Raw genomic sequence first — 23342 nt, 5'->3', positions numbered from 1 at the left:
CCCAGAACCCACTGATCATCCACTGCTGAGTGAGGTGTGATGAGTGTGAAAAACCACAGGGAAGCCATAAAAGTAAACACTATCTTAGTAATATTTGCCTGAAAACTTTGGCTGTAGAGAACATAGTTATATTCGGTGAATCAGCTGAACTATTCCAGAATTTAGGAAATGTAAATTCTCTTACAGAGGATAAGGAGTGCAAAATGAAGTAAATTAGAAAACAGAGTATAATAACCAAGGGAAATGGGGAAAGAAGATAAAATTTGATCCCCATGGTCTTAGGTAGGCTCAGGAAACTGATGGTCAAATATTATTTGACATGAATGTCATACATTAAAAGCTCATGTTCCTTCTGAAAGTATCTAATATATATATATTTTTAATCTAGTTTATGATTTTCTTCTTTTTTAAAGAGCAGCTTTTAATGAGGTAATATATTTTCTACAGCTTAATCACATCTATATTATTTATGTTTTTATCTATCATTAAGGTTCTCAGTCTTAACACTTCTCTAAAGGTATGTTCCCATGTGGTACACTGTGTTTTATTAATGGCTTTTTAGCATCAGTGAAATTGTGCATCACATTAGACAGTGAAAAGCACAGCCTAAATGACTAGTGCTTCAGAAGTGGTTCTTAGATGAATGTGGACAGCCTATTATGTATGACATTATAGTTTCATTATTAAATCACCCTTGTATTCATCACCTGGAAATGTAGCAGAAGACATATTTATTTGTAGTTGTGGTACTCAGCAGTAGAAAGTGCAGCACTGTAATAAACTCTTGCCCTCTGAAATACGTTTATCTTGTCACTGAGCTGGCTTACTAATGTGATTTTCTACCTATCACAAAAGAAAGGTAATGCTTGCTGCAGTTGCTATGATACAAGACCAGTGCACTGAACTTTCTGGTGCATCAGCACACATTCTGTTCCATGCAGTTTCCTGTCACTGCTGTGTCTCCCAAAACACCAAATGTAAAATAAGGATTCACAGATATTTTTTCTTGTTTGCTCAGAATGACTAGTGGCAATAGTACTGAGCTTCAGTTTAACTGGGGGTTGGAATTACATTTGTTTTTTTAAAAATGTTCTCATAAGGCTACATCAAAACAAGGATAAAATTCACTCTCTTGTGTTTGGGACTTTATCAGCAGGTGTAAACACCTAGCTTTGTCTTTCTAGAAGTTATATATCTAGAAGAGACTTTATCAACCCTCTCATCTTTAAGAGAGGAAAAGACAAAAAGAGGCTCCTTCAGTGGACGGTTTATCCCACAAGCCTGAAACATTTTTAGCCAGGATGAATTCCCTCCTGGAGGAGGCTGCCTTTAGTACTGGTTAGAGAGGTCACCTAGATAAATGAGATACCTAACTTTTATGTACCTTAAATTATACGAGATTAATCCCATTGAAAGTGATAAAGTAAATTTTTTTTCAAACTTTTGATCTGTGAATAATCCAAAACAAGAGTAACAGGTGGAGATGTAGCAAAATACTACAAGTAGAATGCTGTATATAGCAGTAAAATAAAAGTCAAAGTGTAATGCCTCAGGGAAGCAATTCTGTAGAGAAAAGTCTGAGAGATACAGATCAACATCCCTCCCGTGCAAAAGCAAGGCTTTCATGAGAATTGGTGATGACATTTTTGTAGGAGCAGCCTCTCTCTCATTTGCATCCTTTGCCTCAATCTCCCAAAGAAAAACAGTTGACAGACTGTTTCTTCAGAGATGTATAAGATATTCTCTGTCAGCTCCAGTGACTGTTGTCTCAGGGATTCCTATTTTGATGACATTGCACCAGCTAGATGACAGAGACTGAAGACAAGAAAATAAAACTTTTGAAAATACTGGCTTCTTGCTGGCAGTGGAGTAGTCTGAAGAAAAGATACTCCTTTTCTCTTTATGTGGCCTGGCAATTCATCAGGTCTTCTCCAAGATATTAATAATGTTTAGAAGAGCAATATCAGGTAAGCTTAATGGATTTTCCTGCCAGTGTACTGAATGTGATTGCAATGAAGCATGAAACAAACTGTTAATGACTTATACTTAGACCTGATGTTAATTTTTTAAGGACACCTGCATCTTTCATTAACTGAACAAGCAACCACTTGACTGCGAGTGAATAATTAGTCTGAAGACTAATTGTTCACTGTACCTCAGAAAATATTACTGAAAATTTTCTGGTAAATCACTTGAAAAATAAGTAATCACAGCTATTGATCTTGAGATGTTTTCTGCCTATTGAGACACAGTATGTAAAGTAGATGTGCTCCTTTCTCTGCAGCTGGGATGACAGCAGCTCGGTTAGCAGTGGCCTCAGTGACACTCTTGACAACCTCAGCACAGATGATTTGAATACCACCTCATCTGTCAGCTCTTATTCCAACATAACAGCCTCTTCAAGGAAGAACACTCATGCCCAGGTGAGTAGCTCTGTTGCCATTTGTTGCAACACCTCCCAAGCATGCAGGATAACAAAAAGAAAAAGTTTGGTATCAATGCCTTTAAACAAATGAAGCATTCATATCGTTCAAAGTCCTCTATTACACCTGAATGTGAGAAGCCACAGATTCCATCGACCCAACCTTGGGTTGTGGACTGACATTCCAAATTCAGCATCACTGCTGAAGGTCCTGGCTGGTGAGACTCAGCTCTGGCCACCCTGTGGAGCCCCCACTGATCCCAAACCTCCTCTGCACCCTGACACAAAACTAACGCAATATGATTGGATCTGTGATCATGGATTTCTACTCACTTAAGCCCTCTTTCTGTTATCTCTTTCAACAGATAACACAATAAAAATAATGTATTTTTTGCTTTTTATGAGCTGAAACACATTAGGGAAGAAATATACAGGCTCTACTTTCCTTTCAAATGGCAGAGATTGCCATGTCCCTGCTTAGGTCCAGGGATGAAAGTGTCAACGCAAGCTGACAATGCATAGTGTCAAAGTAGACTTCTTAATAGCATACAGCCACAAACCATATACATAATAGATATGTGTGTGTGGCTGTGTATGTGAAGCTCTTCTGGCAGGTATCCAAGCACTTCTTCCCAGCTCCCCTCAAAGTTGCAGGTGATAGAGAAGTCAATACAGAATCCTTGCAGGACATTGTTCCCTCCAAAAAAGAAATAAAACCAGAAAAGTTTGTCTCAATAGGAAAGCATTCTCTGCCATGTCATCTCCTGTTTGCAAGCAAGGAACCTTGAGACTGACCACTCAGCATAGAGGAAGAGTGGCTGCCTCCAGTGATTTGATGTTAAGTATTCAGGACACAAGACTGACACTTCTGATTCCATTTAGACTCCTCCAGGCAGCCAGTGTCTGCCATTCAGAGGTCTGTTTTTTAGATGTACATTGTAGCAAACTCATTGAGCAGGAGAAAAACATATATTTGTCATTTCCCCGAGACAATAGGAAAATATAGTTATTTTTGGAAGGAAAATTATTTAATCTCCAACAGGACACATATCAGACCAATGCTGTATTCATGTAATGATAGTCACTCAAACGCCAGCATTCTTCAGTCCTTACCATTGTGTTTCCCACTCCATCAGGGACTTCCATGGTTGCTAACTGGAGATCAGCCTCTTCCCTTTCACATCAACAGTGATGGCCAGCTAGTTCTGGCTTACTTCTTCCACTGCATAATCATCAGGATTGGGAAATCTCAGGCTGACTATTTCACTCTTTGTAGTTTTGTTTTCATTTGGATTATCTCATGTTCTAGCTGCCTGTGTTTTATTTTCAAATTGTTCAGCAATACACAGAGATGCAGTGCATTTTCAAATTTTACTTTCATGCTAAAGTTTCTTTTTATTTTAAAGACTAGGAAAAGACCTTTACCAGGCACATTAAGCAGAACTCACTGTATTCCACACTAGCTGGCAATCTCAGTCAGAAGCTGAGATAAACAGAATACTCATTTTGCCAGCTTTTTTCCAGGTCTTAGATATACTACAACACAGAGATCCCTTTCTCAATCTTTTTAAGTGATTGGAGCAGTAAGGGCTGGCTATAGATTGAGGCAGAAATTGCATATTTTGTTGTTCTTTTCTTAGTAAAAGAATTATAATGGTGAAGAGAGGCTTTTAGAAAGTATTGGGCTACCCTTTTTTTTTTTTCTCTTTTAAATTGTGCAGTTTGCTTTAAAAATGTATGACTGTATGTTTACAGTCATTGATTTATGGTAAAATGTCTGAGAGCATGTTGTTACACGCTACACATGTTGTAACAATACCTTTAATGAAAACTCTCTTTTGAAGGACCCTGCAATATTTTTGTAGATATTTTCTTGGGCTTTTTTCCCATTAATCCTTACCCGTAATCTGTGCTAGCATATCCAAAGCACATACGTAATTATGGAAATGCAGAGAACTTTTGTGTTTTGTACACCTCAGCTGGCAAATACGTAAACAGGAACTGATTATTCTGCCGGTCATCTAATCAGTATAAATCCTTCTTATGACAGCAGTGCTTAGGAAACAGCCACAGAGGGGTCCTCAGTGAAAGAGCTGTGACAGCACAGAGTAACAAATAGCCTCTCCCTCAATGTGATCCATTTTGCAGCCCCTCTTAGGTTGGTGATACCTGAGAGCAGTGCTGTATTTTTGCTGTTAAAGTGGGGCAGAGGCAAGCAGGAGTGGTGAGAGGGTGATGTGCAGATTAGGCTGCAGATTGAGGTCAGGAGGCTGCAGAAAAATAGAGAAAGAAGAGTTCCACCAAACAGCCTGTCAGCACAAAGAACACCAGTCTTGTCAAACACAGAGGGTAGGGGTCAGTCTCTGTTTCTATTTAAGCCACTTTCGCAGCTTCTGCATTGTCTTGTTGGGCTGGTCCTTGAGCATTTCCTTATCAGCATGCCTCAGGGAAGGCAGATGCCACTGAGGGAATAGGTCCTCACTGGTGCATCCTCCACGTGGGTCAGAGTTTCAGAGGGAGCATGAGCCCAGCTGGTTGCCTTCACACCACAGATGAGTAGTGCTGGCATAAGCCTCTGTTCTGCTCTGTTAGCTTATCTAGCTAGAGAGAGTTTCTTGTTGGAAACAAACCATTTCTGTGGAGACAGACCAGTAGAAAAGCCATCAGCTGGTGCACAAATAATTTTTAGGAAGATGCTATCCTTGCTCACTGGTGGCACAACATACTCTGTTCTGCTGGAGAAATATTTGTAATCCAGTCTCTGTAAATCTTGGGTTGGAAAAGGCAAGAAGCCAGACTGAGGTGATTTTAGTAGTATACTCAGGAATTAGCTTCCCCAAGCTTTTAGTAAAACTTCTCAGCACAGTGATTCACTTCTGAAATTCAGACTAAATTAAGGAGCAATAGGGGATCACCACTTCTGATTGGAATTTATTATATTATATATATAGTTTATCTATAAAGGAAAGGAATTAAATCTTTTGAAAATAAAATAAAGAGAAATGTCATCCCCAAATGGCTATATTTTGTGTGTTCTTCAACTTTTGGAATCAGGATACTAATGTTTTAGAAGGAAAATGTCTGTGTCCTTTGCTGCAAATAGACCAAATTCTCCTCCCCTACAATAATTTAAGAAATCAGCAAATAATGGAGATGCTGGGACTGACCATTTCTCATGTGAATCTCTTGTAGTTGAAGACAGACTCAGAGAAGCGCTCAGTTACGGACCGTGAAACTTGGGGCAGCACTGAAGAGCTGAAGAAACCAGAGGAAGACTTTGACAGCAGCGTAGACAGCAGTGGCAAGTGGAAAGGCCTTCCCACGGGGCTGTCTGAAGAGTCAGAGAAGGGGGGGCAGAAAACCTCTCTCTCTGTATCACAGACCGGATCTTGGAGGAGAGGCATGACTGCACAAGTAGGAGCAGCTCAGTCCAGGCACAAAGCAGGAACAAGTGCACTCAAGACCCCAGGTAGGAAACTTCTGTAGTTCAGATTACAGTGGTCTTAAAATGATGGATATATGTATTATATATATCTGTATATACATATTATATATGTATATGTACTATATGCATATTCCTCTCTCTTCCCATAAATTACTGCAAGCTCAAATTGTAGTATTATAACAACTTTTTCATTTCTCTAAATTAGTTTGCAACATGCATGGTAATAATTATTAAGTGCACATGGGTGCATCCATAACAAAAGCTGTGATTGTATATTGTTGTGCTAGCATCTCTGTATATCAACGTCTATTAATTCCTTGAAGTATTTTTGGACTTATCTGTGCCTTATCCGTATTCTCTAGAAAACCTTACCTTTAATTATTCAACATATGCATAGAAATGGTCAGATATTAGAATCTGAGTCATAAAAGATTAAATATTCAAGGCAGGGGACTCCAGATGATATTTTTAGTTATTTCTAAACTAAAGCTGAATTATTGCATTCCCTTTTAATAATGGGATGCTCTACAGACCACTGTTAAGTGATAAAAATTATTTTTAAAAAGTCTTTTTACACACCTTCCGTGCTAAATGCCCTCTTACCTAATTTCAGAAGGCCTCTCAGAAGTATTAACCACTTCTGCAATCTAGTTTTGAAGCAAAAAATCCAGAGCTGGGGAAAAAGATAATTATTAAGACCATCTAATCCTATTCCATCATTTTACTAAGGAAATGTGCATTCTTAATAGAACATTTTCTGGACCTTTGTCATGTCCTGACAAAACAGCGCATGCTTCAACCCCTGGTTGTAAAAGCAACTAACAAAGATCTCAGAAGAAGAAATTCCAACCCTTTGTGAACCCCTTTTGATTCTTTGCAGTTTGGAACTGATAAACATTGATCAGTCTCTGGTCTGTGAGATCCCTGAGGAGCACTGCCATGGTGATCATATGGATACAGAAACTATATCCCTCCAATAGCAATTTAAAATGGAGATACTAAAAGGTTTGCTGCACACCAGGCTAAGATTTCCAGATCCACTTTGCTCAAGGTGATCAGGAAGCCATGTGCAACATAAAATTGAGGCCTTTAACTACTAATAATCTGCATATATGCTGGGTCAGAGTCTGATCTGTATCATGACATATGCACCCGTTTGTGTAGCACAAAATTAAAACTGGATAAAAACAGTTCTGCTTTGCAGGTGTTAGTCTCTTATTACATTTTAATTCCTTAAGAGAAATGAGATCATCCATCTCCAAAACTTTCATAATTACTTGAAAAGTAAATTTAAAACTTTGGTATGTTTTAGGAATTGTTAGTGGTATACAATAGATGCTTAGAGATAAATTAAAATTGAAAGGGCAGTTTTTATCTATTTGTAAAATAGAAAGAGGCTACTTTCTGGTATAACACCTTACTTCAACCTTTCTGCATATATATTGAAGAAATGTATAAACATATGTTATATAGTGACAAGCCTACACAGGACTAAAGAAAAACTCTCAAAAAAATCAAAAATCTTGAGAAGACATCAAGGGTACAAAAGAGACTAATTAACTGGTGTAACTGATATTGTTACAGATGAAGACAATTCATTCCATAACATAATCGCTCCCTGATAATTTTATGTAACTAAAACCAGAACAAACTTAGTCATAAGCTAAAAAGATGTAGTCAGTGAAAAATGAAGAACTCTATAAGTACCACTGATTTCTACATGCATTATTGATGTCGTACTTCAGATGTTTACTACACGTAATGTTTTATTTTCAAGTATTATTTCTTTAATATAGAAATACTGTCAACAGAAAAAGAATTAATCAAAATTCCTTGTTCTTTCAAGACAATTTTCTACAACTACATTTTCCACCTATATATATGAATAGGAAGTCCTATTCATATAGGAATATGAATATGAAACTGGAATTCCTCACAGGAATTTAAAGCTTTTAATATTTTTAGCTTACCTGTAATGTGTCATACCTGCTACAGATAGCTGATGGGAGAGCTATCTAAATAAGCTGGTTTGTTTCCTTAGGGGAATTCTATTTGTGTATTTTTTCATTCTGAAATTGTAATCATGCAGTGTTGAAATTAGATATTAAGACATCGCAACTTAAACACAAGTGACATTTTCAAATATGCTTCTACTTAGGAAAAACTGATGATGCAAAAGCTTCAGAAAAAGTGAAAACTCCCCTGAAAGGAGCCTCCATACAGCGATCCCCATCAGATGCAGGAAAAAGCAGCGGTGATGAAGGGAAAAAGCCTCCCTCTGGCATTGGGAGATCAACTGCTACAGGGTCGTTTGGATTCAAGAAGTCTGGGTTGGGATCTTCTACCATAATCACCACAAGTGGAGCGACCATCACAAGCGGGTCAGCAACGCTAGGAAAAATGCCCAAATCTTCAGCCATCAGTGGGAAGTCCAACGCAGGGAGGAAGACGAGCTTAGATGGTTCCCAGAATCAAGATGACGGTGTCCTGCACGTGAGCTCAAAGACAACTCTGCAGTATCGAAGTCTGCCTCGGCCATCGAAGTCCAGCGGCAGCGGGATCCCTGGCAGGGGCGGCCACCGCTCCAGCACCAGCAGCATCGACTCCAATGTGAGCAGCAAGTCTGCAGGGGCTGCTGCCACCAAACTGCGAGAGCCAAGCAAGATCAGCTCCGGGAGGTCCAGCCCTGTCACTATCAACCAGACTGACAAGGAAAAAGAGAAGGTGGCAGTGTCAGACTCGGAAAGCGTCTCACTGTCCAGTTCCCCTAAATCCAGCCCAACTTCGGCAAGCGCCTCTGGCACACCGGGACTTAGACAGCCAGGATCCAAATACCCAGATATTGCTTCCCCCACGTTTCGAAGGTGAGTGCATTTCTATGATTCTTTGAAGCTGCAATAGATAAAGAAGGAATTTTCAATATGTTGAAATACTTTGCAAAAAAACCTTTTCAGGGAATATTTTGCCACAAACAAATCAAGTACAGGAAAAGAAAAGGGTACTATTTTCTTCATACAAAACAATTCTTTCTTTAAGATTTAAAGACCTTCCCAGACCTGAAATGGCTGCTCTTTGAGCTTTAGGCATTTTAGGTGCATTCCCATATCATAGTTTGAAGCTCTAGAAGGTGGACCCACTGATCCTTCTGGGTCCCCTCCTGCCCATATTCTATGATTCTAACTTCAGCCACATGTGAAGTTTCTTCTCAATGTTGTGGTAAACCCCCAAAAGGAAGAAGGATACTGTGGTTAGCACATTCTGAGAGTGAAACAGGCAACTGCCATATTCTGGATGGGGAACTGAAGAGCTCTTTAAATTATAGAGTTAGATTTGCTTTCAAATTGTTGGCAGCTCCAGCTAAAAATGCTTCATTATCTTAGCAGCTTCGTTACATTTTTCAACACAAATATTGGCAAGGCTAAATTTCAATTGTAAATGCTCTATGGTACCATTTCTGGAAGTGTAAATGCGGATGAATGCTCCATGAATTGGGATGGAGCAATTGCGCTGCTGGAGAAAAAGCCAATAGTGCCCTCTTGTGCTTACTTAACAAAACAGCATCTCCAGGCAGATGGGGAGCTGCAGATTACTTTTGTGGGCTTGGTATTATGTAAAACAGATTCTTATGTTATTAGACATGCTTACTTTACATCATGATAAGTTTTGCATTTATTTATCTTTAATTTATAAGCTGTACATTAACTGCAGCTTAAAATATTTCCAGAAATACATTAAAACATCACATGACCTATCTTAGTTCAAATTTTAGAGGACTTGCAGTTTGTTTTTTCATCATCACCATAGAATTTTCATATCTAGAATTGCTGGAAGACTTTATGTGAAATACACTTTTGTCATTCCTGCCCTTGGAGACAAAGCCCATTTAGCCATGGTGCAGTTTATTCTGTCTGAGTGGTTACTACATGATTGATGACCACATGACCATCTGTGCAAAAAAACAATGGGAGGGGAATTTTGCACAAATACTTAGATGTTTATTAAACATCGAATGATTTTGCAAGTGTTTGCTGCAATCATTTAAGCAGATTTGAGACGTGAGGAGTTTAAAAGCTAATGACTTGGGAATGCTTAATTACTGAATTTGGGTGAAAGTGTAATCTGTTTATGAACTAATAAGACAAAAATGTGATTATTTTTCCTCTCTCTGGGAGGATCTCTGTGCAAAGAGCACATCTGAATAGGAGTGGATAAGAGCTGTTACTAAAGAAACAAACCGTGATTATTGTGATATGGTTAAGTGAATTTAAATTTGCGCTGCGATTGATCAACTAGGTAGGCGTGATTTTTGTAGCAGTAATTAAAAATGTGTAGTTTGGCTCTTAGGATGTTGCGCCATGAATGTTTAATGTGGCTATCAGTTTCTCTAAAGCTATTTGTTTTACATTTAGGTTGTTTGGTGCCAAGGCAAGTGGTAAAGCTGCCTCTGCACCCAGTACAGAAGGTGTGAAACCCACATCGGCAATGCCCAGCCCTAGTACCACATTGGCACGGCAAGGCAGCCTGGAATCGCCGTCCTCGGGCACAGGCAGCATGGGCAGTGCAGGTGGGCAAAGTGGTAGCAGCAGCCCCCTCTTCAGTAAACCTTCGGACTTAAATGCAGATGTTGTAAGCTTAAGTCACTCCCTGGCTTCCAGTCCTGCCTCAGTGCACTCTTTCACATCAGGTGGTCTTGTGTGGGCTGCAAACCTGAGCAGCTCTTCAGCGGGCAGTAAGGACACACCAAGTTACCAGTCCATGACTAGCCTTCACACCAGTTCCGAGTCTATTGACCTTCCTCTTAGCCATCATGGCTCTCTCTCTGGACTGACAACAAGCACTCAGGAGGTTCAGAGCCTGCTCATGAGGACTGGAAGCGTCAGATCTACTCTTTCGGAAAGGTGAGCTTGCCTATAGATACAGTGACCACGAAATAAGCGAGAGGCAAAAGGACAGGAGCCAAAAAAATAAACCTTCCACCTGTTTTGCTAAAGGGACACTGTTTAATTAGCAGCTTAGTCCTTTATGTAAAAAAAGGAAGGAAGAAAAGAGAGCTGAAAGGCATTGTAATGTGGAATCAACTGCCTTTTAAGATTTTACAAGCACTTTTTCTGTCTTGAGAATATTTTTTTTGTTGTTGTTCCCTTGTTCTGGAGACAACGAGAGAAAAGGGGGGAAATTGTCTAATTAAAGGCAAGTGTAAACAGCCAACAGGCACATAATGATTCTTGCATGCTGGATCCACCTGCTGTCCCAGCATTTGGCAGTTCCAAAGCAAGCAAACATCCAGCTGTGGGACCCCAACTTTTCTCTTCCCATTAGCTCAAAGCACAGGCAGAGCTGGTGGCTGCTGTGTCCTGGTCTTCAGCTGACCAGTCTTGCCTTAAAATACTCAGTCCTGACAAGTTGCTTCTTACATGGTAATTTTACACAGATCCTCACTGAAGTGCAGTTTCACTGGCAGGGAGAGAGTTTACAAGATGAGATCCTTGCTATACAGTCAATCCTGGCAAGTGCCCAGAACAAAGAAATGCTAGAAGAGGTTTTTCTGTTTGCTCTATTAATTTATTTTTTTTTTTTATATGCAGATGTTTTACCATTTAAGTTGCATTATAAAAGGTGCAACCAGCCTGGCACAGCTGAGCCAAGATTTTTTTTCTTCTCTTTTATTTTTTGTGAAGCATTTGTTTGACTTTTGCAGGAGAGAAAAAAATAATCTCTGCTAGGCACTGACTTCTGCTTCCCATGAAAATTTTCAGGATTTGACAGTGAAACTCTTATTTCACATTGGGACTGTAAAATCAATATTAAACATTTCATTAGCCTTTGATTCAAAAAAGAAAATTTTACTGAATCAGTCAAAAGTATTTAAAACTTAATCAGTTGTTTAACAATACAAACATTTTAAGGAAAAAAGACCTTTAACATTAGATTTTTTTTACCCTTTATATAAACTCAGAGATTTTTCAATACCCATCCTTTGCTTAGAAGGAATTCACTTCCAGTGGACAAGCATTTAATCAAAGCTTTGAGAAATCTAGATGAAAACTTTTCATAGATTTCATTTTCTTATGCTACACTCACAACTATTACTGTAACAGCTAAAAATCACATCTCTTACTAATAAAAACACAATACAAATTATATTACTATTATATATTAATATATTACATTAAATTATATTACTTTCATAATTATAAAACATGTATCAGTACCAATATAACTTACACTAACAATACCTAGTATTGTTAAAAAAACAGTACTTACAAATACACTGATACATGAGCAGTTTGTAGTTTGCACTCTGCCTAAAAGACATTTGAATTTGTTTTCTATGAACTGAATGTGACAATATTTCTTAGAAGGTCAGTTATTAATACTATGCTTACAAAATCCTTCACTGCCACATATATGGATGGTGAGGTCAGTTGAATGATATGGAGGAATATGAATTTATGCCAAAAATTATATTTATACTCAGGATCTTAAGCATCACATTTCAAATATTAATGGCTTGGCATAAGTTCCTGAGCAACCACCACTGCTAATACTTTATGTATTTGTTCAGTGACTTAATTTCAGTGGTTCCAAATACTTTGCTGTTGGCAATATTTTTAAGTTTCAGATTTGTCCATATGGGGATATTATGACTGAGTCCAAAGAGAGCCATTGCTCGTGTTGATCTGGCCTCAAAACAAATATATGCACCTAGAGTAAATGGTGTCATTTCTTGAATTATAGCCCCAACAGGGTTTTTGCAATTTGATTTTTCTGAAAGGTCTGATACGAGTGCTGAGTTTCTAAACTCTTTTATACATTAAAACTCACATGTAGCAAAGTATTTTTTCACAACAAAAGCATTGATTTCCAACATTGGAGACAGATTTATTTGGCAGTAGATTATGTCTTTTTTTCTTTGTAAACTCAGATTAGATCTGAAATGCCTTTGGCTATACAAATTATAGGATGGCATAGCATAAAAAAATATATCCAGTGAGTTTTTTTTCTTTTTCTTCAGTCACCCTAGAGCTTGAAAAAGACTGAATCAGCAGTCCTTAGATATACTAATATAACATAGAGACCAAGTCTCTATAGAGAAAGACCAAAGTCAGAAAGGCCAAAGAGCACAATGAGGTACAAGTAAGCAACATAAAGTCCATGCAGAGAAACTGCATGAAAAACTGAAAGCAAGGAGAGAGCTAATGATAGATGATATAAAAAAATATATATACTTCTTTCATTGAAATATTAGGTGTAGTTTGATGGATAAATATCAGTAATGGCAAGCATAGTAAGAGGAAATTAAAAGGTTAAAGGTATCTTTGGTTTTTTGGTCCTGATGAATTTTTCATTTCCCTGCTTAAGACACAGCCTGAAAACCCTGCACTCATTAGAACTGGAGAAGAGTTTTCAAAGGGTCTGTGCTGAGGAAGGAGTGAAGAGGAGAGCTGGGATGGAGAACAAGGGGATTACAGGAAGGCCAGTTTGCCTGGAAAAATACAGAAGATATTAAACAAAATAGGCTAAGTAACAGATAACATGGGATTAGTCATTAACAGCCTTTTAAATAATAAAGACTAATTTAATTCATTTACAGGAAAACATGCTCTCTGAATAGAGGAAAACAGTAAATGCAATAAAAATCCTGAATTTACCAAAGCTTTAAGTACTATTCCAAATAACACCCTCGTAAGCAAATGGGGAAAATAAAGGTGCTTGAATAGTTGGTAAGGAGTTACTGAAGATGAGTGATCAAGAGCTTATTAGTCTGAAGGGATATAACAGGGCAGGATATATTTGCATAGATACAAAATGGAAAATAGTGAGGCTATTTTGCAGAATGTGTATACAGAGTTGTAGCACCGTTGCTGGGAAAAAGCATTTTGAAAACGAAAATATTGCATAGAAGTCTTAGAAAGTAGCTATCCCATTATACTTTTTCACATTAAGGCTTAAGATGAGACTTTGGGACATCAAGTTTTAGTAAAGAACAGCTGGAAAGCACACAGAAAATGAGAACAAGATCTCAGGGCACATATACAATTTCTGTGAAGAAAAGTACCCCTTGACTGTCTCCAAAAAAAGAGTCACCTTTCATGGAGACAGCAAAGTTGCAAATTCCCTGCTATATTTGCCCAGCTATCCCTCCAGGGATGATCAGATGTTGCCCACAGTTTTCAGGCTACCCAGTGAGTGATGGTACAGAACCAACACAGAGGTGCCTGACATCTCCTAAGTGTCGAAGTTTACTCCAGCCAAATTCTGCATCATTCAATGAGATTCTATAGCATTGTAACCAGAAAATAGACTCTGTAGCAGCAAGGAAAATATTTTCTTTTTCAGAACGAAGGCAGATTTTGCATCACTCTCAGGCCTTTTGCTGGTTTTGCGCTAGCAATATTTAGAAAAGTCTAATTCTACTGTCATAGTAGTGTAGCTCCCTATATAGACTTGTATTTTACCTTACAACAATTTAGAGGGATTAAAATAATCATGCAGGTACTTATACTCTAAAATAAAAACATCTTCTGGGGTTAATTGAAAATATTACTGCTTTAGTTGTAAAATTTTCCAGGTGGACACATAACCAGTAGTTCTTTCAAACCCTTAGTTGCTGCTGAGCATTGCAAATTTGTTATTTTCTTCTGCTTGATCTGAAGGACACAGCAAGGAAGGCATAAAAACACAGAAATACAGAAATAAACAGCAGTCTGATCAGCGCTAAATAGCTGCATTTTAAGATTAGCAGAGTGGAACATGACTGGCTTTCTCTGGCTTGTTTTAAAAGAATGTTTAGGTTTGAGTGCTATGAAAGTGCATTGAAATTCACTTAAGCCCTTCAAGACTTTCAATTATCTTTAATAATCATAATTGATAGTTGTGGTTTTAAGGTGCGAAACAGTGCATCATGTATCAGTTTTTCTTATATGCCTAGCCTTTTGCAGAAACTAATTTTAAGACCCATATCAGCTTGGTCCAGCCTGTCATAGAGCTCTCTAGTTGTTTCTTAGCTTGCAATAATTTTTTTTATTCCCTAACAACTCTGAAAGAGTTAGATATAGCTCAAGGATATGGTCTTATGGCCTTTTCCCAATATAACCTCATCACCAAGGGCAGGTAGGAAAATGAGGAATGTAAGGCTTCCTGTAATTTCCCTCATAGAATTTGCAGTCAGTTTCAGCAGTGTAAAATAAGCAAAAGAGAATGAGATACAATGGGCTTGATAACTTCAGCCTACATCTTCATTCATCTTTCTGCAAGATTGCTTTTTCCCAATTTACATGGTGAAGGAAAATATCAGGAATACTATGACATTCTCATCCTCACTTTATATTGGTTTTTGTCCATGTATGCTTTGCTTATTTCAGGAAAGAACTGCCTTTATTATCATTATCAACTTTAGAGATGTGAGGTAAATTCAGTTCTATTTACCAAAAACTCAGTTTCTGTGGAAGCAATGAACCCAGCTTTTGGTGGATGAATAATTTCAGATATTGAAAAGATAAGGACAGTTATTGGTCTGAAGTAAGAGTTAAATGAGACCATGCTTAATGGTTTCATACAATCATCTGAAATCTAGGAGCATCTTTGTAAGCTTTATTATGTTAGAAACACACAATGAGCATTTGCTACACTCACTTTAATGCGGCTGCAATAACTCCATGTTTATGTTGAGGCTATTCATCCCTATTTCATTTGATCATGTGAATTCAAAAGATTCTTGGAAAATCCTATGGTCACTCAACCTACTTATACGACTGGCATGCCTCTTGCCTTGTGGATTGGTTTAAAGGAGCACTGAATCCTTTATTTTTGGATAATGTGCTATGGATTACTTTGAAATACTTAGATCTTCAAGTTAGAGTAATATTAGAAATTACATTGTTCACTTGGACTTTTAAGTGTTTGCATAAGAAACTGGTGGTACGATCATCTGTATTCATCTTGAAATTTAGAGATACATAAAGATAAATAAAGGAACATCAAGGCCCCATTTTTCTCTGTGAAGAAAAATAAAAGGGAATCACTCATTCAGATTTATGTTGTCTTTTTGCCAGCTGTTCTTGGTCGTGTTAGTTATGGTGGGAGCAAAATGCTGAAAATACAGTCCTCTGCCTGACTTGGGACTACTCTTACATGGACCATGATAACTGGGCATGTGCTGAAATACTGCTGATTTTCTCCTGTCATTTGCTTTCTCCAAATGCAGGACAAGGCCCTTTATTAAACTAGTAAAATTGTCTGTAAAATTTCCTGGTGGTAAGAGTAGTTTGCTGCCATTTGCCTAAGCCCTGATAGTAGATTGTTCATGATTGTAGACAGTCTTGTTGATAGTAGATTGTCCATGCCAACAGTGTTTTCACCGCCTTTATCTACTTGGATCAGGGATACATGACAGTAGGACTCCCATCACCTCCAGCACAATAGGAAACACCTTTAATAAGGGTATTTCTTGGGTAGGAAGGGTCCTAAGGGTCCTGCTGTTCTCAGAGGTGTGATTATGATATGTAATACAGAAGCTTTCAAAAGCCACTTTGCTATTTAATCCATATGGTGACACTAAGCTATGTTCCAAAGGGAGAAAACTTTGCAATACTTACTTGATGATAACAAGTTCAACCCACACCAACCAGAGACCAATTTACCAAGACTTTATGACGAAATGCTCAAATGACACTTGGAAGGGGGGCTAGTAGGTGCCCTTCTAGTGATGTGGTTTAAATGAGGGAAACTCCATCCATATATTTTGGGTAATCAGCCACTCTGACACTGTGCGTGCAGGAAAATGGAACAACATCACTCTGGTGCCACTTTTCATTGTCCCCACCATCGCCTTACTGTGGGAGCCCCTCAGAAAGTCAAGAGTCTGAATCTTTAGAACCTATTTCTACATGCAGAGCTGTCATTTGGCTTCTGGCAAGGCCATGCTGCCTTTTAGCAGGTGCCACAACCTTCTTTTCTTTTGGAAATCTATTGCCTTATCATAGGCAACTGTGAAAAATAAAGATTCGTACTGTGACCATATGATTCTCATACAGATTTCAGAGCCAAGCTGTAGAAAGGTTAGAAATGGCAAAGAAGCACTTCTTTCTGACTTGGACAGACTCCAAATTACTATTGACCCAGCCCAGAGCATGTCTAGATGAAAAATGAATGTGCAGCAGTCCATGTCCTATTGTTCCTTCCAACGAGTAAAGGATTTATCATGAAAGTTATATTAAAAAGCATTAAATGACCTTCTGTTATGCACACAAACCTAGAGCTTTAAAATTTGTAATTCTGATCAGTCCTGTTTACTATATGTCCTTAGGGATTTTTTTTGTTTTAACAGCATGCAGCTTGACAGAAATACACTACCCAAAAAGGGATTAAGGTATATATATTTTTTTGAGCATGACTGCTGCTTCTCTATTTTCCTGTAACCTTTTCTACACTGCCTTTATTTTTCTTTCTCCTTCTGTTGATCCTGTTTACAATAGTTCTTGGAATTTAAATTCAAACCAGAAAATGTAAATTTTAACAATAGACTTTTTCTTTCCATGTTTGCCTAAGGAATAAATCTTCTTTCAAGATATACCATGGGAAATAAATACTATTAGGGATCATTTCCTTATGCAATGAATCTTAAAAGGCATTGAATCCTGGAGAGCTTAAAGAGACAGAGCAAGATATTTATGCAATTAAATAGGACTAATTATTGAAAATATTATGGAGAAAAACAAGATTTTAGAGGTGGATCTGACTTGAACTCATGCAAACAATCATGTAATTTGAACTGGACAGCTATTAAAGGGTAGGGCTAGAAAATAGTAATTTTACTATCCAGGGTTTGTAAGTATAAAATGTGTGCTGCTCCATACAGTTTTCTTGGTCCTTATCCAGCAGGACACAGAGTCCAGCTTCGCTACTAACTCTTCACTAAATTCTGTCTTCATCACAGAAATCAGAACTTTTCCACTCTCTTCTCTCCTCCATGGTTAAAAGACCAGATCATTAGGTAACTTGACTGGTCTTACCAGGCATAGAAGCCCATCTTGCCAATCCAGCAAAAATATTTGGCAAGCAAGGATATATGTGCATGTACACAGAACTCTGCAGCTTTCCATAACTGAAATTACACCATTAAATCTCATGAGTTATAAATAAATATTTCTGAAATTTTAAGCTAGTGCTAAGCTATTGTCACTATAATGCACTTTCTGACCTACACTAGCTGTTCCTTAATAAGAATTCAGTCAAATTTCCTATCATCACAAAACAATCACTTTGGATTTGGAGAGAATGGAAAAGGTGGAAGACATTAAAAGTATAATGGGGACCCATACAATGGGATGGTTGAGGTTTGTGGATGTACATACAGCTGTTATGGTGGCTGAAAGCTGAAAGTGAATTGGAGTGGGAAAACTGCTTATAGGCATATAAGAATGATCAGTTAGCCCAGAAAAAAAAAAAAAAAATCAGTTTGGTTTAATGTACAGATATCCCAGTCCAAAACTCAGATCCTGAATTCTCATTTTTCCGTTTTCCCAATCTGATAACCACTCAGTAATTCTGTGCTCTACCACATTTATAGGCAAGGATCATAGCTGTCTTTTTGAAAGGAGAAAAGAAATAAATATTTAATAAGGACAAGATGATTTACTGCTGTAAAATATTGTACAAAACCCCAAGCCAAACACAAGAACTTACATGTTCATTTAATCTTCTCTCTAAGCAGAAGCACTTGTGCCTTGCAAGCCTGAAGCCAGAATATCAAAAGCCCTTTCTGCTCTGCTGTTTTGGGGAACACTGATGGCTCATGACAGTAGTGAAGAAGGTGTTCATTTCTCAGCAGGATATTGTCTGAATGAAGCAAACTATTTCAGACATTGCTGAATACAATCTCTTGATTAAGACCCACACTGTCTGCACATTTTAATGTTAAATCACTGGCAGAATTTCCCTTCTTCCAGCTCAGCCAAGGCTGGACCAGTGCGTTACCAGTTCTCCATCTTAGCCCACATCACAGTGCACTTGTTTTATTGGTTACCATACGAATCACTTGATGAATTGATTGCCAAACCTCTTCCTTCCAGAAAACTTGTTTCTGCTAATTGTTTATTTTTCCTGTCCCTTTCCCTCCCCTCAGTTTGGGGCAGCACACAATGTCAGGTAGCATTCAGAGCGGAAGACCACATGCATATGACCATGAGTAGCTATCATTGTCAATGCTAACTCCGTTTTCAGAGTTGTTGATCTGTTTCACTCCTGTCATCTAATCAATTGCCCACATAATATGTGACGGATGTCATTTTTCAAGTGGCTACTAACATTCCTTGGCTTCTATTCTGTGCATTCCCCATCCTAACCATACAGCTTCCAAGCTTTTGCATCAACCTTTGAAGTCCTCTTCTGTCAGCTCAGTTGTCTGTCTGCTATGGTTGATCATCCTGTCTCTTCAAAAGAAGGGAATGCTGTTTTGGGGAGGGGGCTGAAGAGTAAGGGGGGGTGCTCAAGTCCTGTATGTTTTCTATTGTAACCCAGTGGTAAATTGTACCTAGTTAAAATCTCTGGTGATAATCACTTGACTAGACTTGATGCTTTTCTAGGGATTTGTTTTGTTCTGTCTAACTGGTGACGGGTATTTATGTGACAGCTGTTTCTTTCCAAGACATCACCTTGTCATTGTCTTGAGCATGTGAGCTGTGATTTTTCAGATATACACCATCATCCCGGCAGACAAGTCAGGAGGAAGGCAAGGAATGGCTACGCTCCCATTCAACTGGAGGCCTGCAAGACACTGGCAGTCAGTCCCCGCTTGTTTCTCCTTCAGCTATGTCTTCATCTGCAACTGGAAAATATCACTTTTCCAACCTGGGTAAATGCTTGTTTCTCCCCCTCTGTAAAAGAACCATAAAGTTCAACTGTAAATATTTCTTAGTCTGCTGGACGAGGTGGTTTATTTTTAACGTCTTCATCCCCATACTGTTCTACCTCATTAGTAAGGGGAAACTCACGGTATTGTTAATGAAGTGGACCAGGATACCACCTATTTTGCACAGAGGAAAAAATCACAGATTCTTCATGACTTGACCAAGGAGATAAATTTTGAGGGAGAACTGGAAATTAGTTTCTAGTTCAAAGCTATTCATCTTTTAGGTTTCATAGTCAGTAAGATTCTTTCCAGTGATTTTAGTGAATGTCAGAAACTAAACATTTGATTTTTCCTACATATAGGTTTGCTTTGAGATAGACCGTTTAAATGTGTTTCAGTAGCTGGACCTGGCTATGACTGCACTGGGCCCAGTCCATATTCTAACCTGGAATGCAATATAGTATTTTGGGATGTGAGTCACATGGAAGCTTTATTTGATTATGAACCAAGGTTTAGATTTGGTTCTTCTGAATCTTGTTTCAAATTAATCCAACACAAGTTTATTTTTTTCTTAATATTTTATTTCTCTCTTTAAGTCTGAATAAAACCCACTTATCTTCAGTGGACTTCACACATAACTAGGTTCATGATGAGCTTTTTATGGTTTAGGCCCTTACTGAGGAATTAGTAGCATCCTTTGAAGCACTAATACTTCTATCTCTCTGTCAGAGCTTATGGCATCTATAAGTTACAATCACTCAAAAGAAATTTGATCAGACATACACAGCTCTTTGTAACAGTTTTTTTTCACTATATAATTTTCTGTTTACAATGATCTTTTTGTTCATAGTTCTTGTGAATTTCACAATAGAGAGCAATAAGATAATGGGGTTTAAAATTTCCTTTTTCATTGTTCTTTGCTTTTTTTTCAGTTTTCATAGCCCTGTGGAATAAGTTGCTCTCACAACACAGCTGTTCTGGTAGTTTATAACTTAGGACACATCTTGGATGATCTAAAATAAAAGTCCAAACACTGAGGCTGAATTTGGCTAGACAGCTTTTCCTCCTAGGCATTGAGATTGTGTGGTCCAGAGGAACCATAGCCAGGCTTTCCTTCCTACTGGCAACAGAACTTTGCAAAAGCTTAAAGTAGGTTCATCAACACTGTTCTTTACTTCAGCCATGTCTGACTACACCTGTTTATTAGGATGAGATTCAACTGAGACCTCTGCACAAATTTTTAACCTAATATAGTGGTAGGTGCTCCTGAAAATCAAAGGATAAATGTCTTGCATATGTAGATAAACTTTGGTCTTAACAGCAGGCAGTAATACAGGTATATAACATTAAAATACAGATAGTGATTAATTAGAAGAGCTGTTAGGTTACCTGTTTTACAGGATTAATGTCATCCAGCTCCACCTCCTTTGAGGCCATCTACTCCACCTTTTTGTTGTAGCTTTAAACATAGGAATAAAAGCCTTCCATTTTCTCAACAGCATGAAGTCCACCTAACCGTGCTAATTCTACATTACAATTTTGTGCAGAACCAAAATTCACTTAATGGAAATGTGCTTCATTAATAAAGCTTTTTATTCCAGTGAGTCCAACCAACCTGTCACAGTTTAACCTTCCTGGACCCAGCATGATGCGTTCAAACAGCATCCCTGCTCAAGACACTTCTTTTGATCTCTATGATGACTCCCAACTGTGTGGCAGTGCTACGTCCTTAGAAGAGAGACCACGAGCAATCAGTCATTCAGGTTCATTCAGGGACAGCATGGAAGAAGGTAAGACTGAGTAACTACTTACATTGGCAAACAGATGTTCAAAGCATAAAAATTTTAAAATACTTCTCTGCACCCTGCACCATAGAAACTTCAATGATTTTGTGAAGGTTTTATTAATCCTGTTGAGTTGGACTCAAAAGCCTTCCTTGTCCTAAAACACGGAACGTATTCCTTTCAGCCAGTAATATGCAATGCTGTATGTATCTCATGTATGTACAAATCCTTTATCAGAAATTTCGAAGAAAAGGAAGCCATTCTTGGAAAATTATTCTTTTTTCCTCTAAATCCAAAATGTCTGAACATAGTTTGACTACTGTGTCTCTCTGCTTTCTTAGTCCTACTTTTGTGCTTCCTTTTTTCCCCCAAACACCACTGCTACCTAGCATCTCCTTTCTTTTGTAGTCATTCAATCTCCCCACTATCCTATAGCCTCCTACAGCAAATACCATGTGAATTTCTGTATTGAAATTCTGTAATTTAAACTGACTTCCCTACTTTATGCAGATTATTACTGTCTGCTTTTTTTAATGCTATCTGCAACATCTGGAACTTGGTGAATATTTTTTGGTTTGGTTTTGGGTTTTACTCTTTCATCCACAGAGAACCTGACTGCTCCTAATTAAATGCACTGTAGCATTTTCTTCTGACTAGCATTTCTGGTATATCTGATTATTTGCAGAATTGCAGAAATGTGATTTATTTGCAGAGTGCAAAGTCCTTACACCCTTTAATTAAACAAAAAAAGACAACTTCATGGGATTAATTCTGCAACATTCATCTTGTTTACTGCTCAGTGATGAAAATGTAAATTATCTTTATAATAGGCAAATAAAAAAAGTCTTGCCTTAACCCCAAAGGTCATAGTTATGAGATAAAATGACCAAGATAAAACAACAGACAAATAATACTTCCATTTTTTTATTCCTTTTACTGTATTTTAGATGTTATATCAGGCAGACATCTGGGTATGTAATACTAGCAGTAGGGTGCAGGACAACTCAAGCTGTGAGTTGTCAGCACAGAGAGGATGGCTGACTGCACAGAAGAATATCACATAATTCACGGACAGAGCTGACTACAGACCCTTTGCTGAGTAACAGAATTATCAAAGGAAACACTGTAAGAGTAATAGAGAAAACAAAGCAATTTATGCATAGAAAAAGAGGTGTTAAATGTAGAATTTCAGTAATGGGTCACCAGTGGGTTTGATGAAAGCTTTTTCATTGGTTATGTTTCATATCCAGCTGGAGTAGATAACCGTGATCAACCTGAGTAAATGAAAGTCAATGCAGCAGTAATAAACAGTTTTCAGCAGTTTACAGTCATTAGAGATTACCATGAAATGATGCTGTTAGAAGGTCAAGTGTATTTTAAGATAAGAGCTCTGAGGAATGTTAAAGTGAAACAAGTGAGGTAATGCGTAGAGCCACTGGGTATGAATGCAGATGGCAGTTTAGCTGAAACATTTAAACCAGAGACTGAAAACCAAACATACTTTGGAAGCCACTCCATTTCAATGGTCAGTGTACCACATTTCTATAAATACAAAGCCAAATTCAAAGTCCATTTGGCTAATCCAAGTATTCTTGTAGTGTCTTTTTTTGCATACAGGTAGCTATTAAAGCAAAATACTTTTTTTATCAAACCCTGGCAAATTATGAATATCAAAAAACTTTCTTGTGAAACAAAAATAAAAAGAGGAAATTAAATAAGTTGTCTTCTTTGAAATTATCTTTGGGTATAGCTTTCCTCAGGAGAGTCATCAGAAAGGGACAATTTTTTTTACAGTTTTAGCCTTCATTTATCATTTCCAGGTAGGCCAGGAACCCCATT

The 23342-nt window shown here is 37.9% G+C and overlaps 1 protein-coding gene across 10 annotated transcripts in view; it reads left to right on the top strand.

Annotated features, from left to right (window-relative positions):
- NAV3 (neuron navigator 3) overlaps positions 1–23342 on the top strand; it is a 508468-nt gene that overhangs the window by 440339 nt on the left and 44787 nt on the right. For 7 of the 10 annotated variants that reach the window (XM_088054865.1, XM_088054867.1, XM_088054866.1 and 4 more), the window contains 7 exons: positions 2285–2423; positions 5615–5891; positions 8026–8731; positions 10277–10765; positions 17197–17238; positions 19562–19722; positions 21321–21509. In XM_088054865.1, coding sequence (XP_087910991.1) covers positions 2285–2423; positions 5615–5891; positions 8026–8731; positions 10277–10765; positions 17197–17238; positions 19562–19722; positions 21321–21509 — 2003 coding nt within the window. The remainder of the gene's footprint in view (positions 1–2284; positions 2424–5614; positions 5892–8025; positions 8732–10276; positions 10766–17196; positions 17239–19561; positions 19723–21320; positions 21510–23342) is intronic. The other 3 variants (XM_088054863.1, XM_088054870.1, XM_088054864.1) reach the window with 2 other exon arrangements.

The sequence above is a fragment of the Pseudopodoces humilis genome, chromosome 5 (genome assembly GCF_049639895.1).
Source record: "Pseudopodoces humilis isolate 2021_Gansu_Grassland_sample_001 chromosome 5, ASM4963989v1, whole genome shotgun sequence".
Taxonomy (NCBI): domain Eukaryota; kingdom Metazoa; phylum Chordata; class Aves; order Passeriformes; family Paridae; genus Pseudopodoces; species Pseudopodoces humilis.
This window is presented reverse-complemented; position numbering and strand designations above follow the sequence as displayed.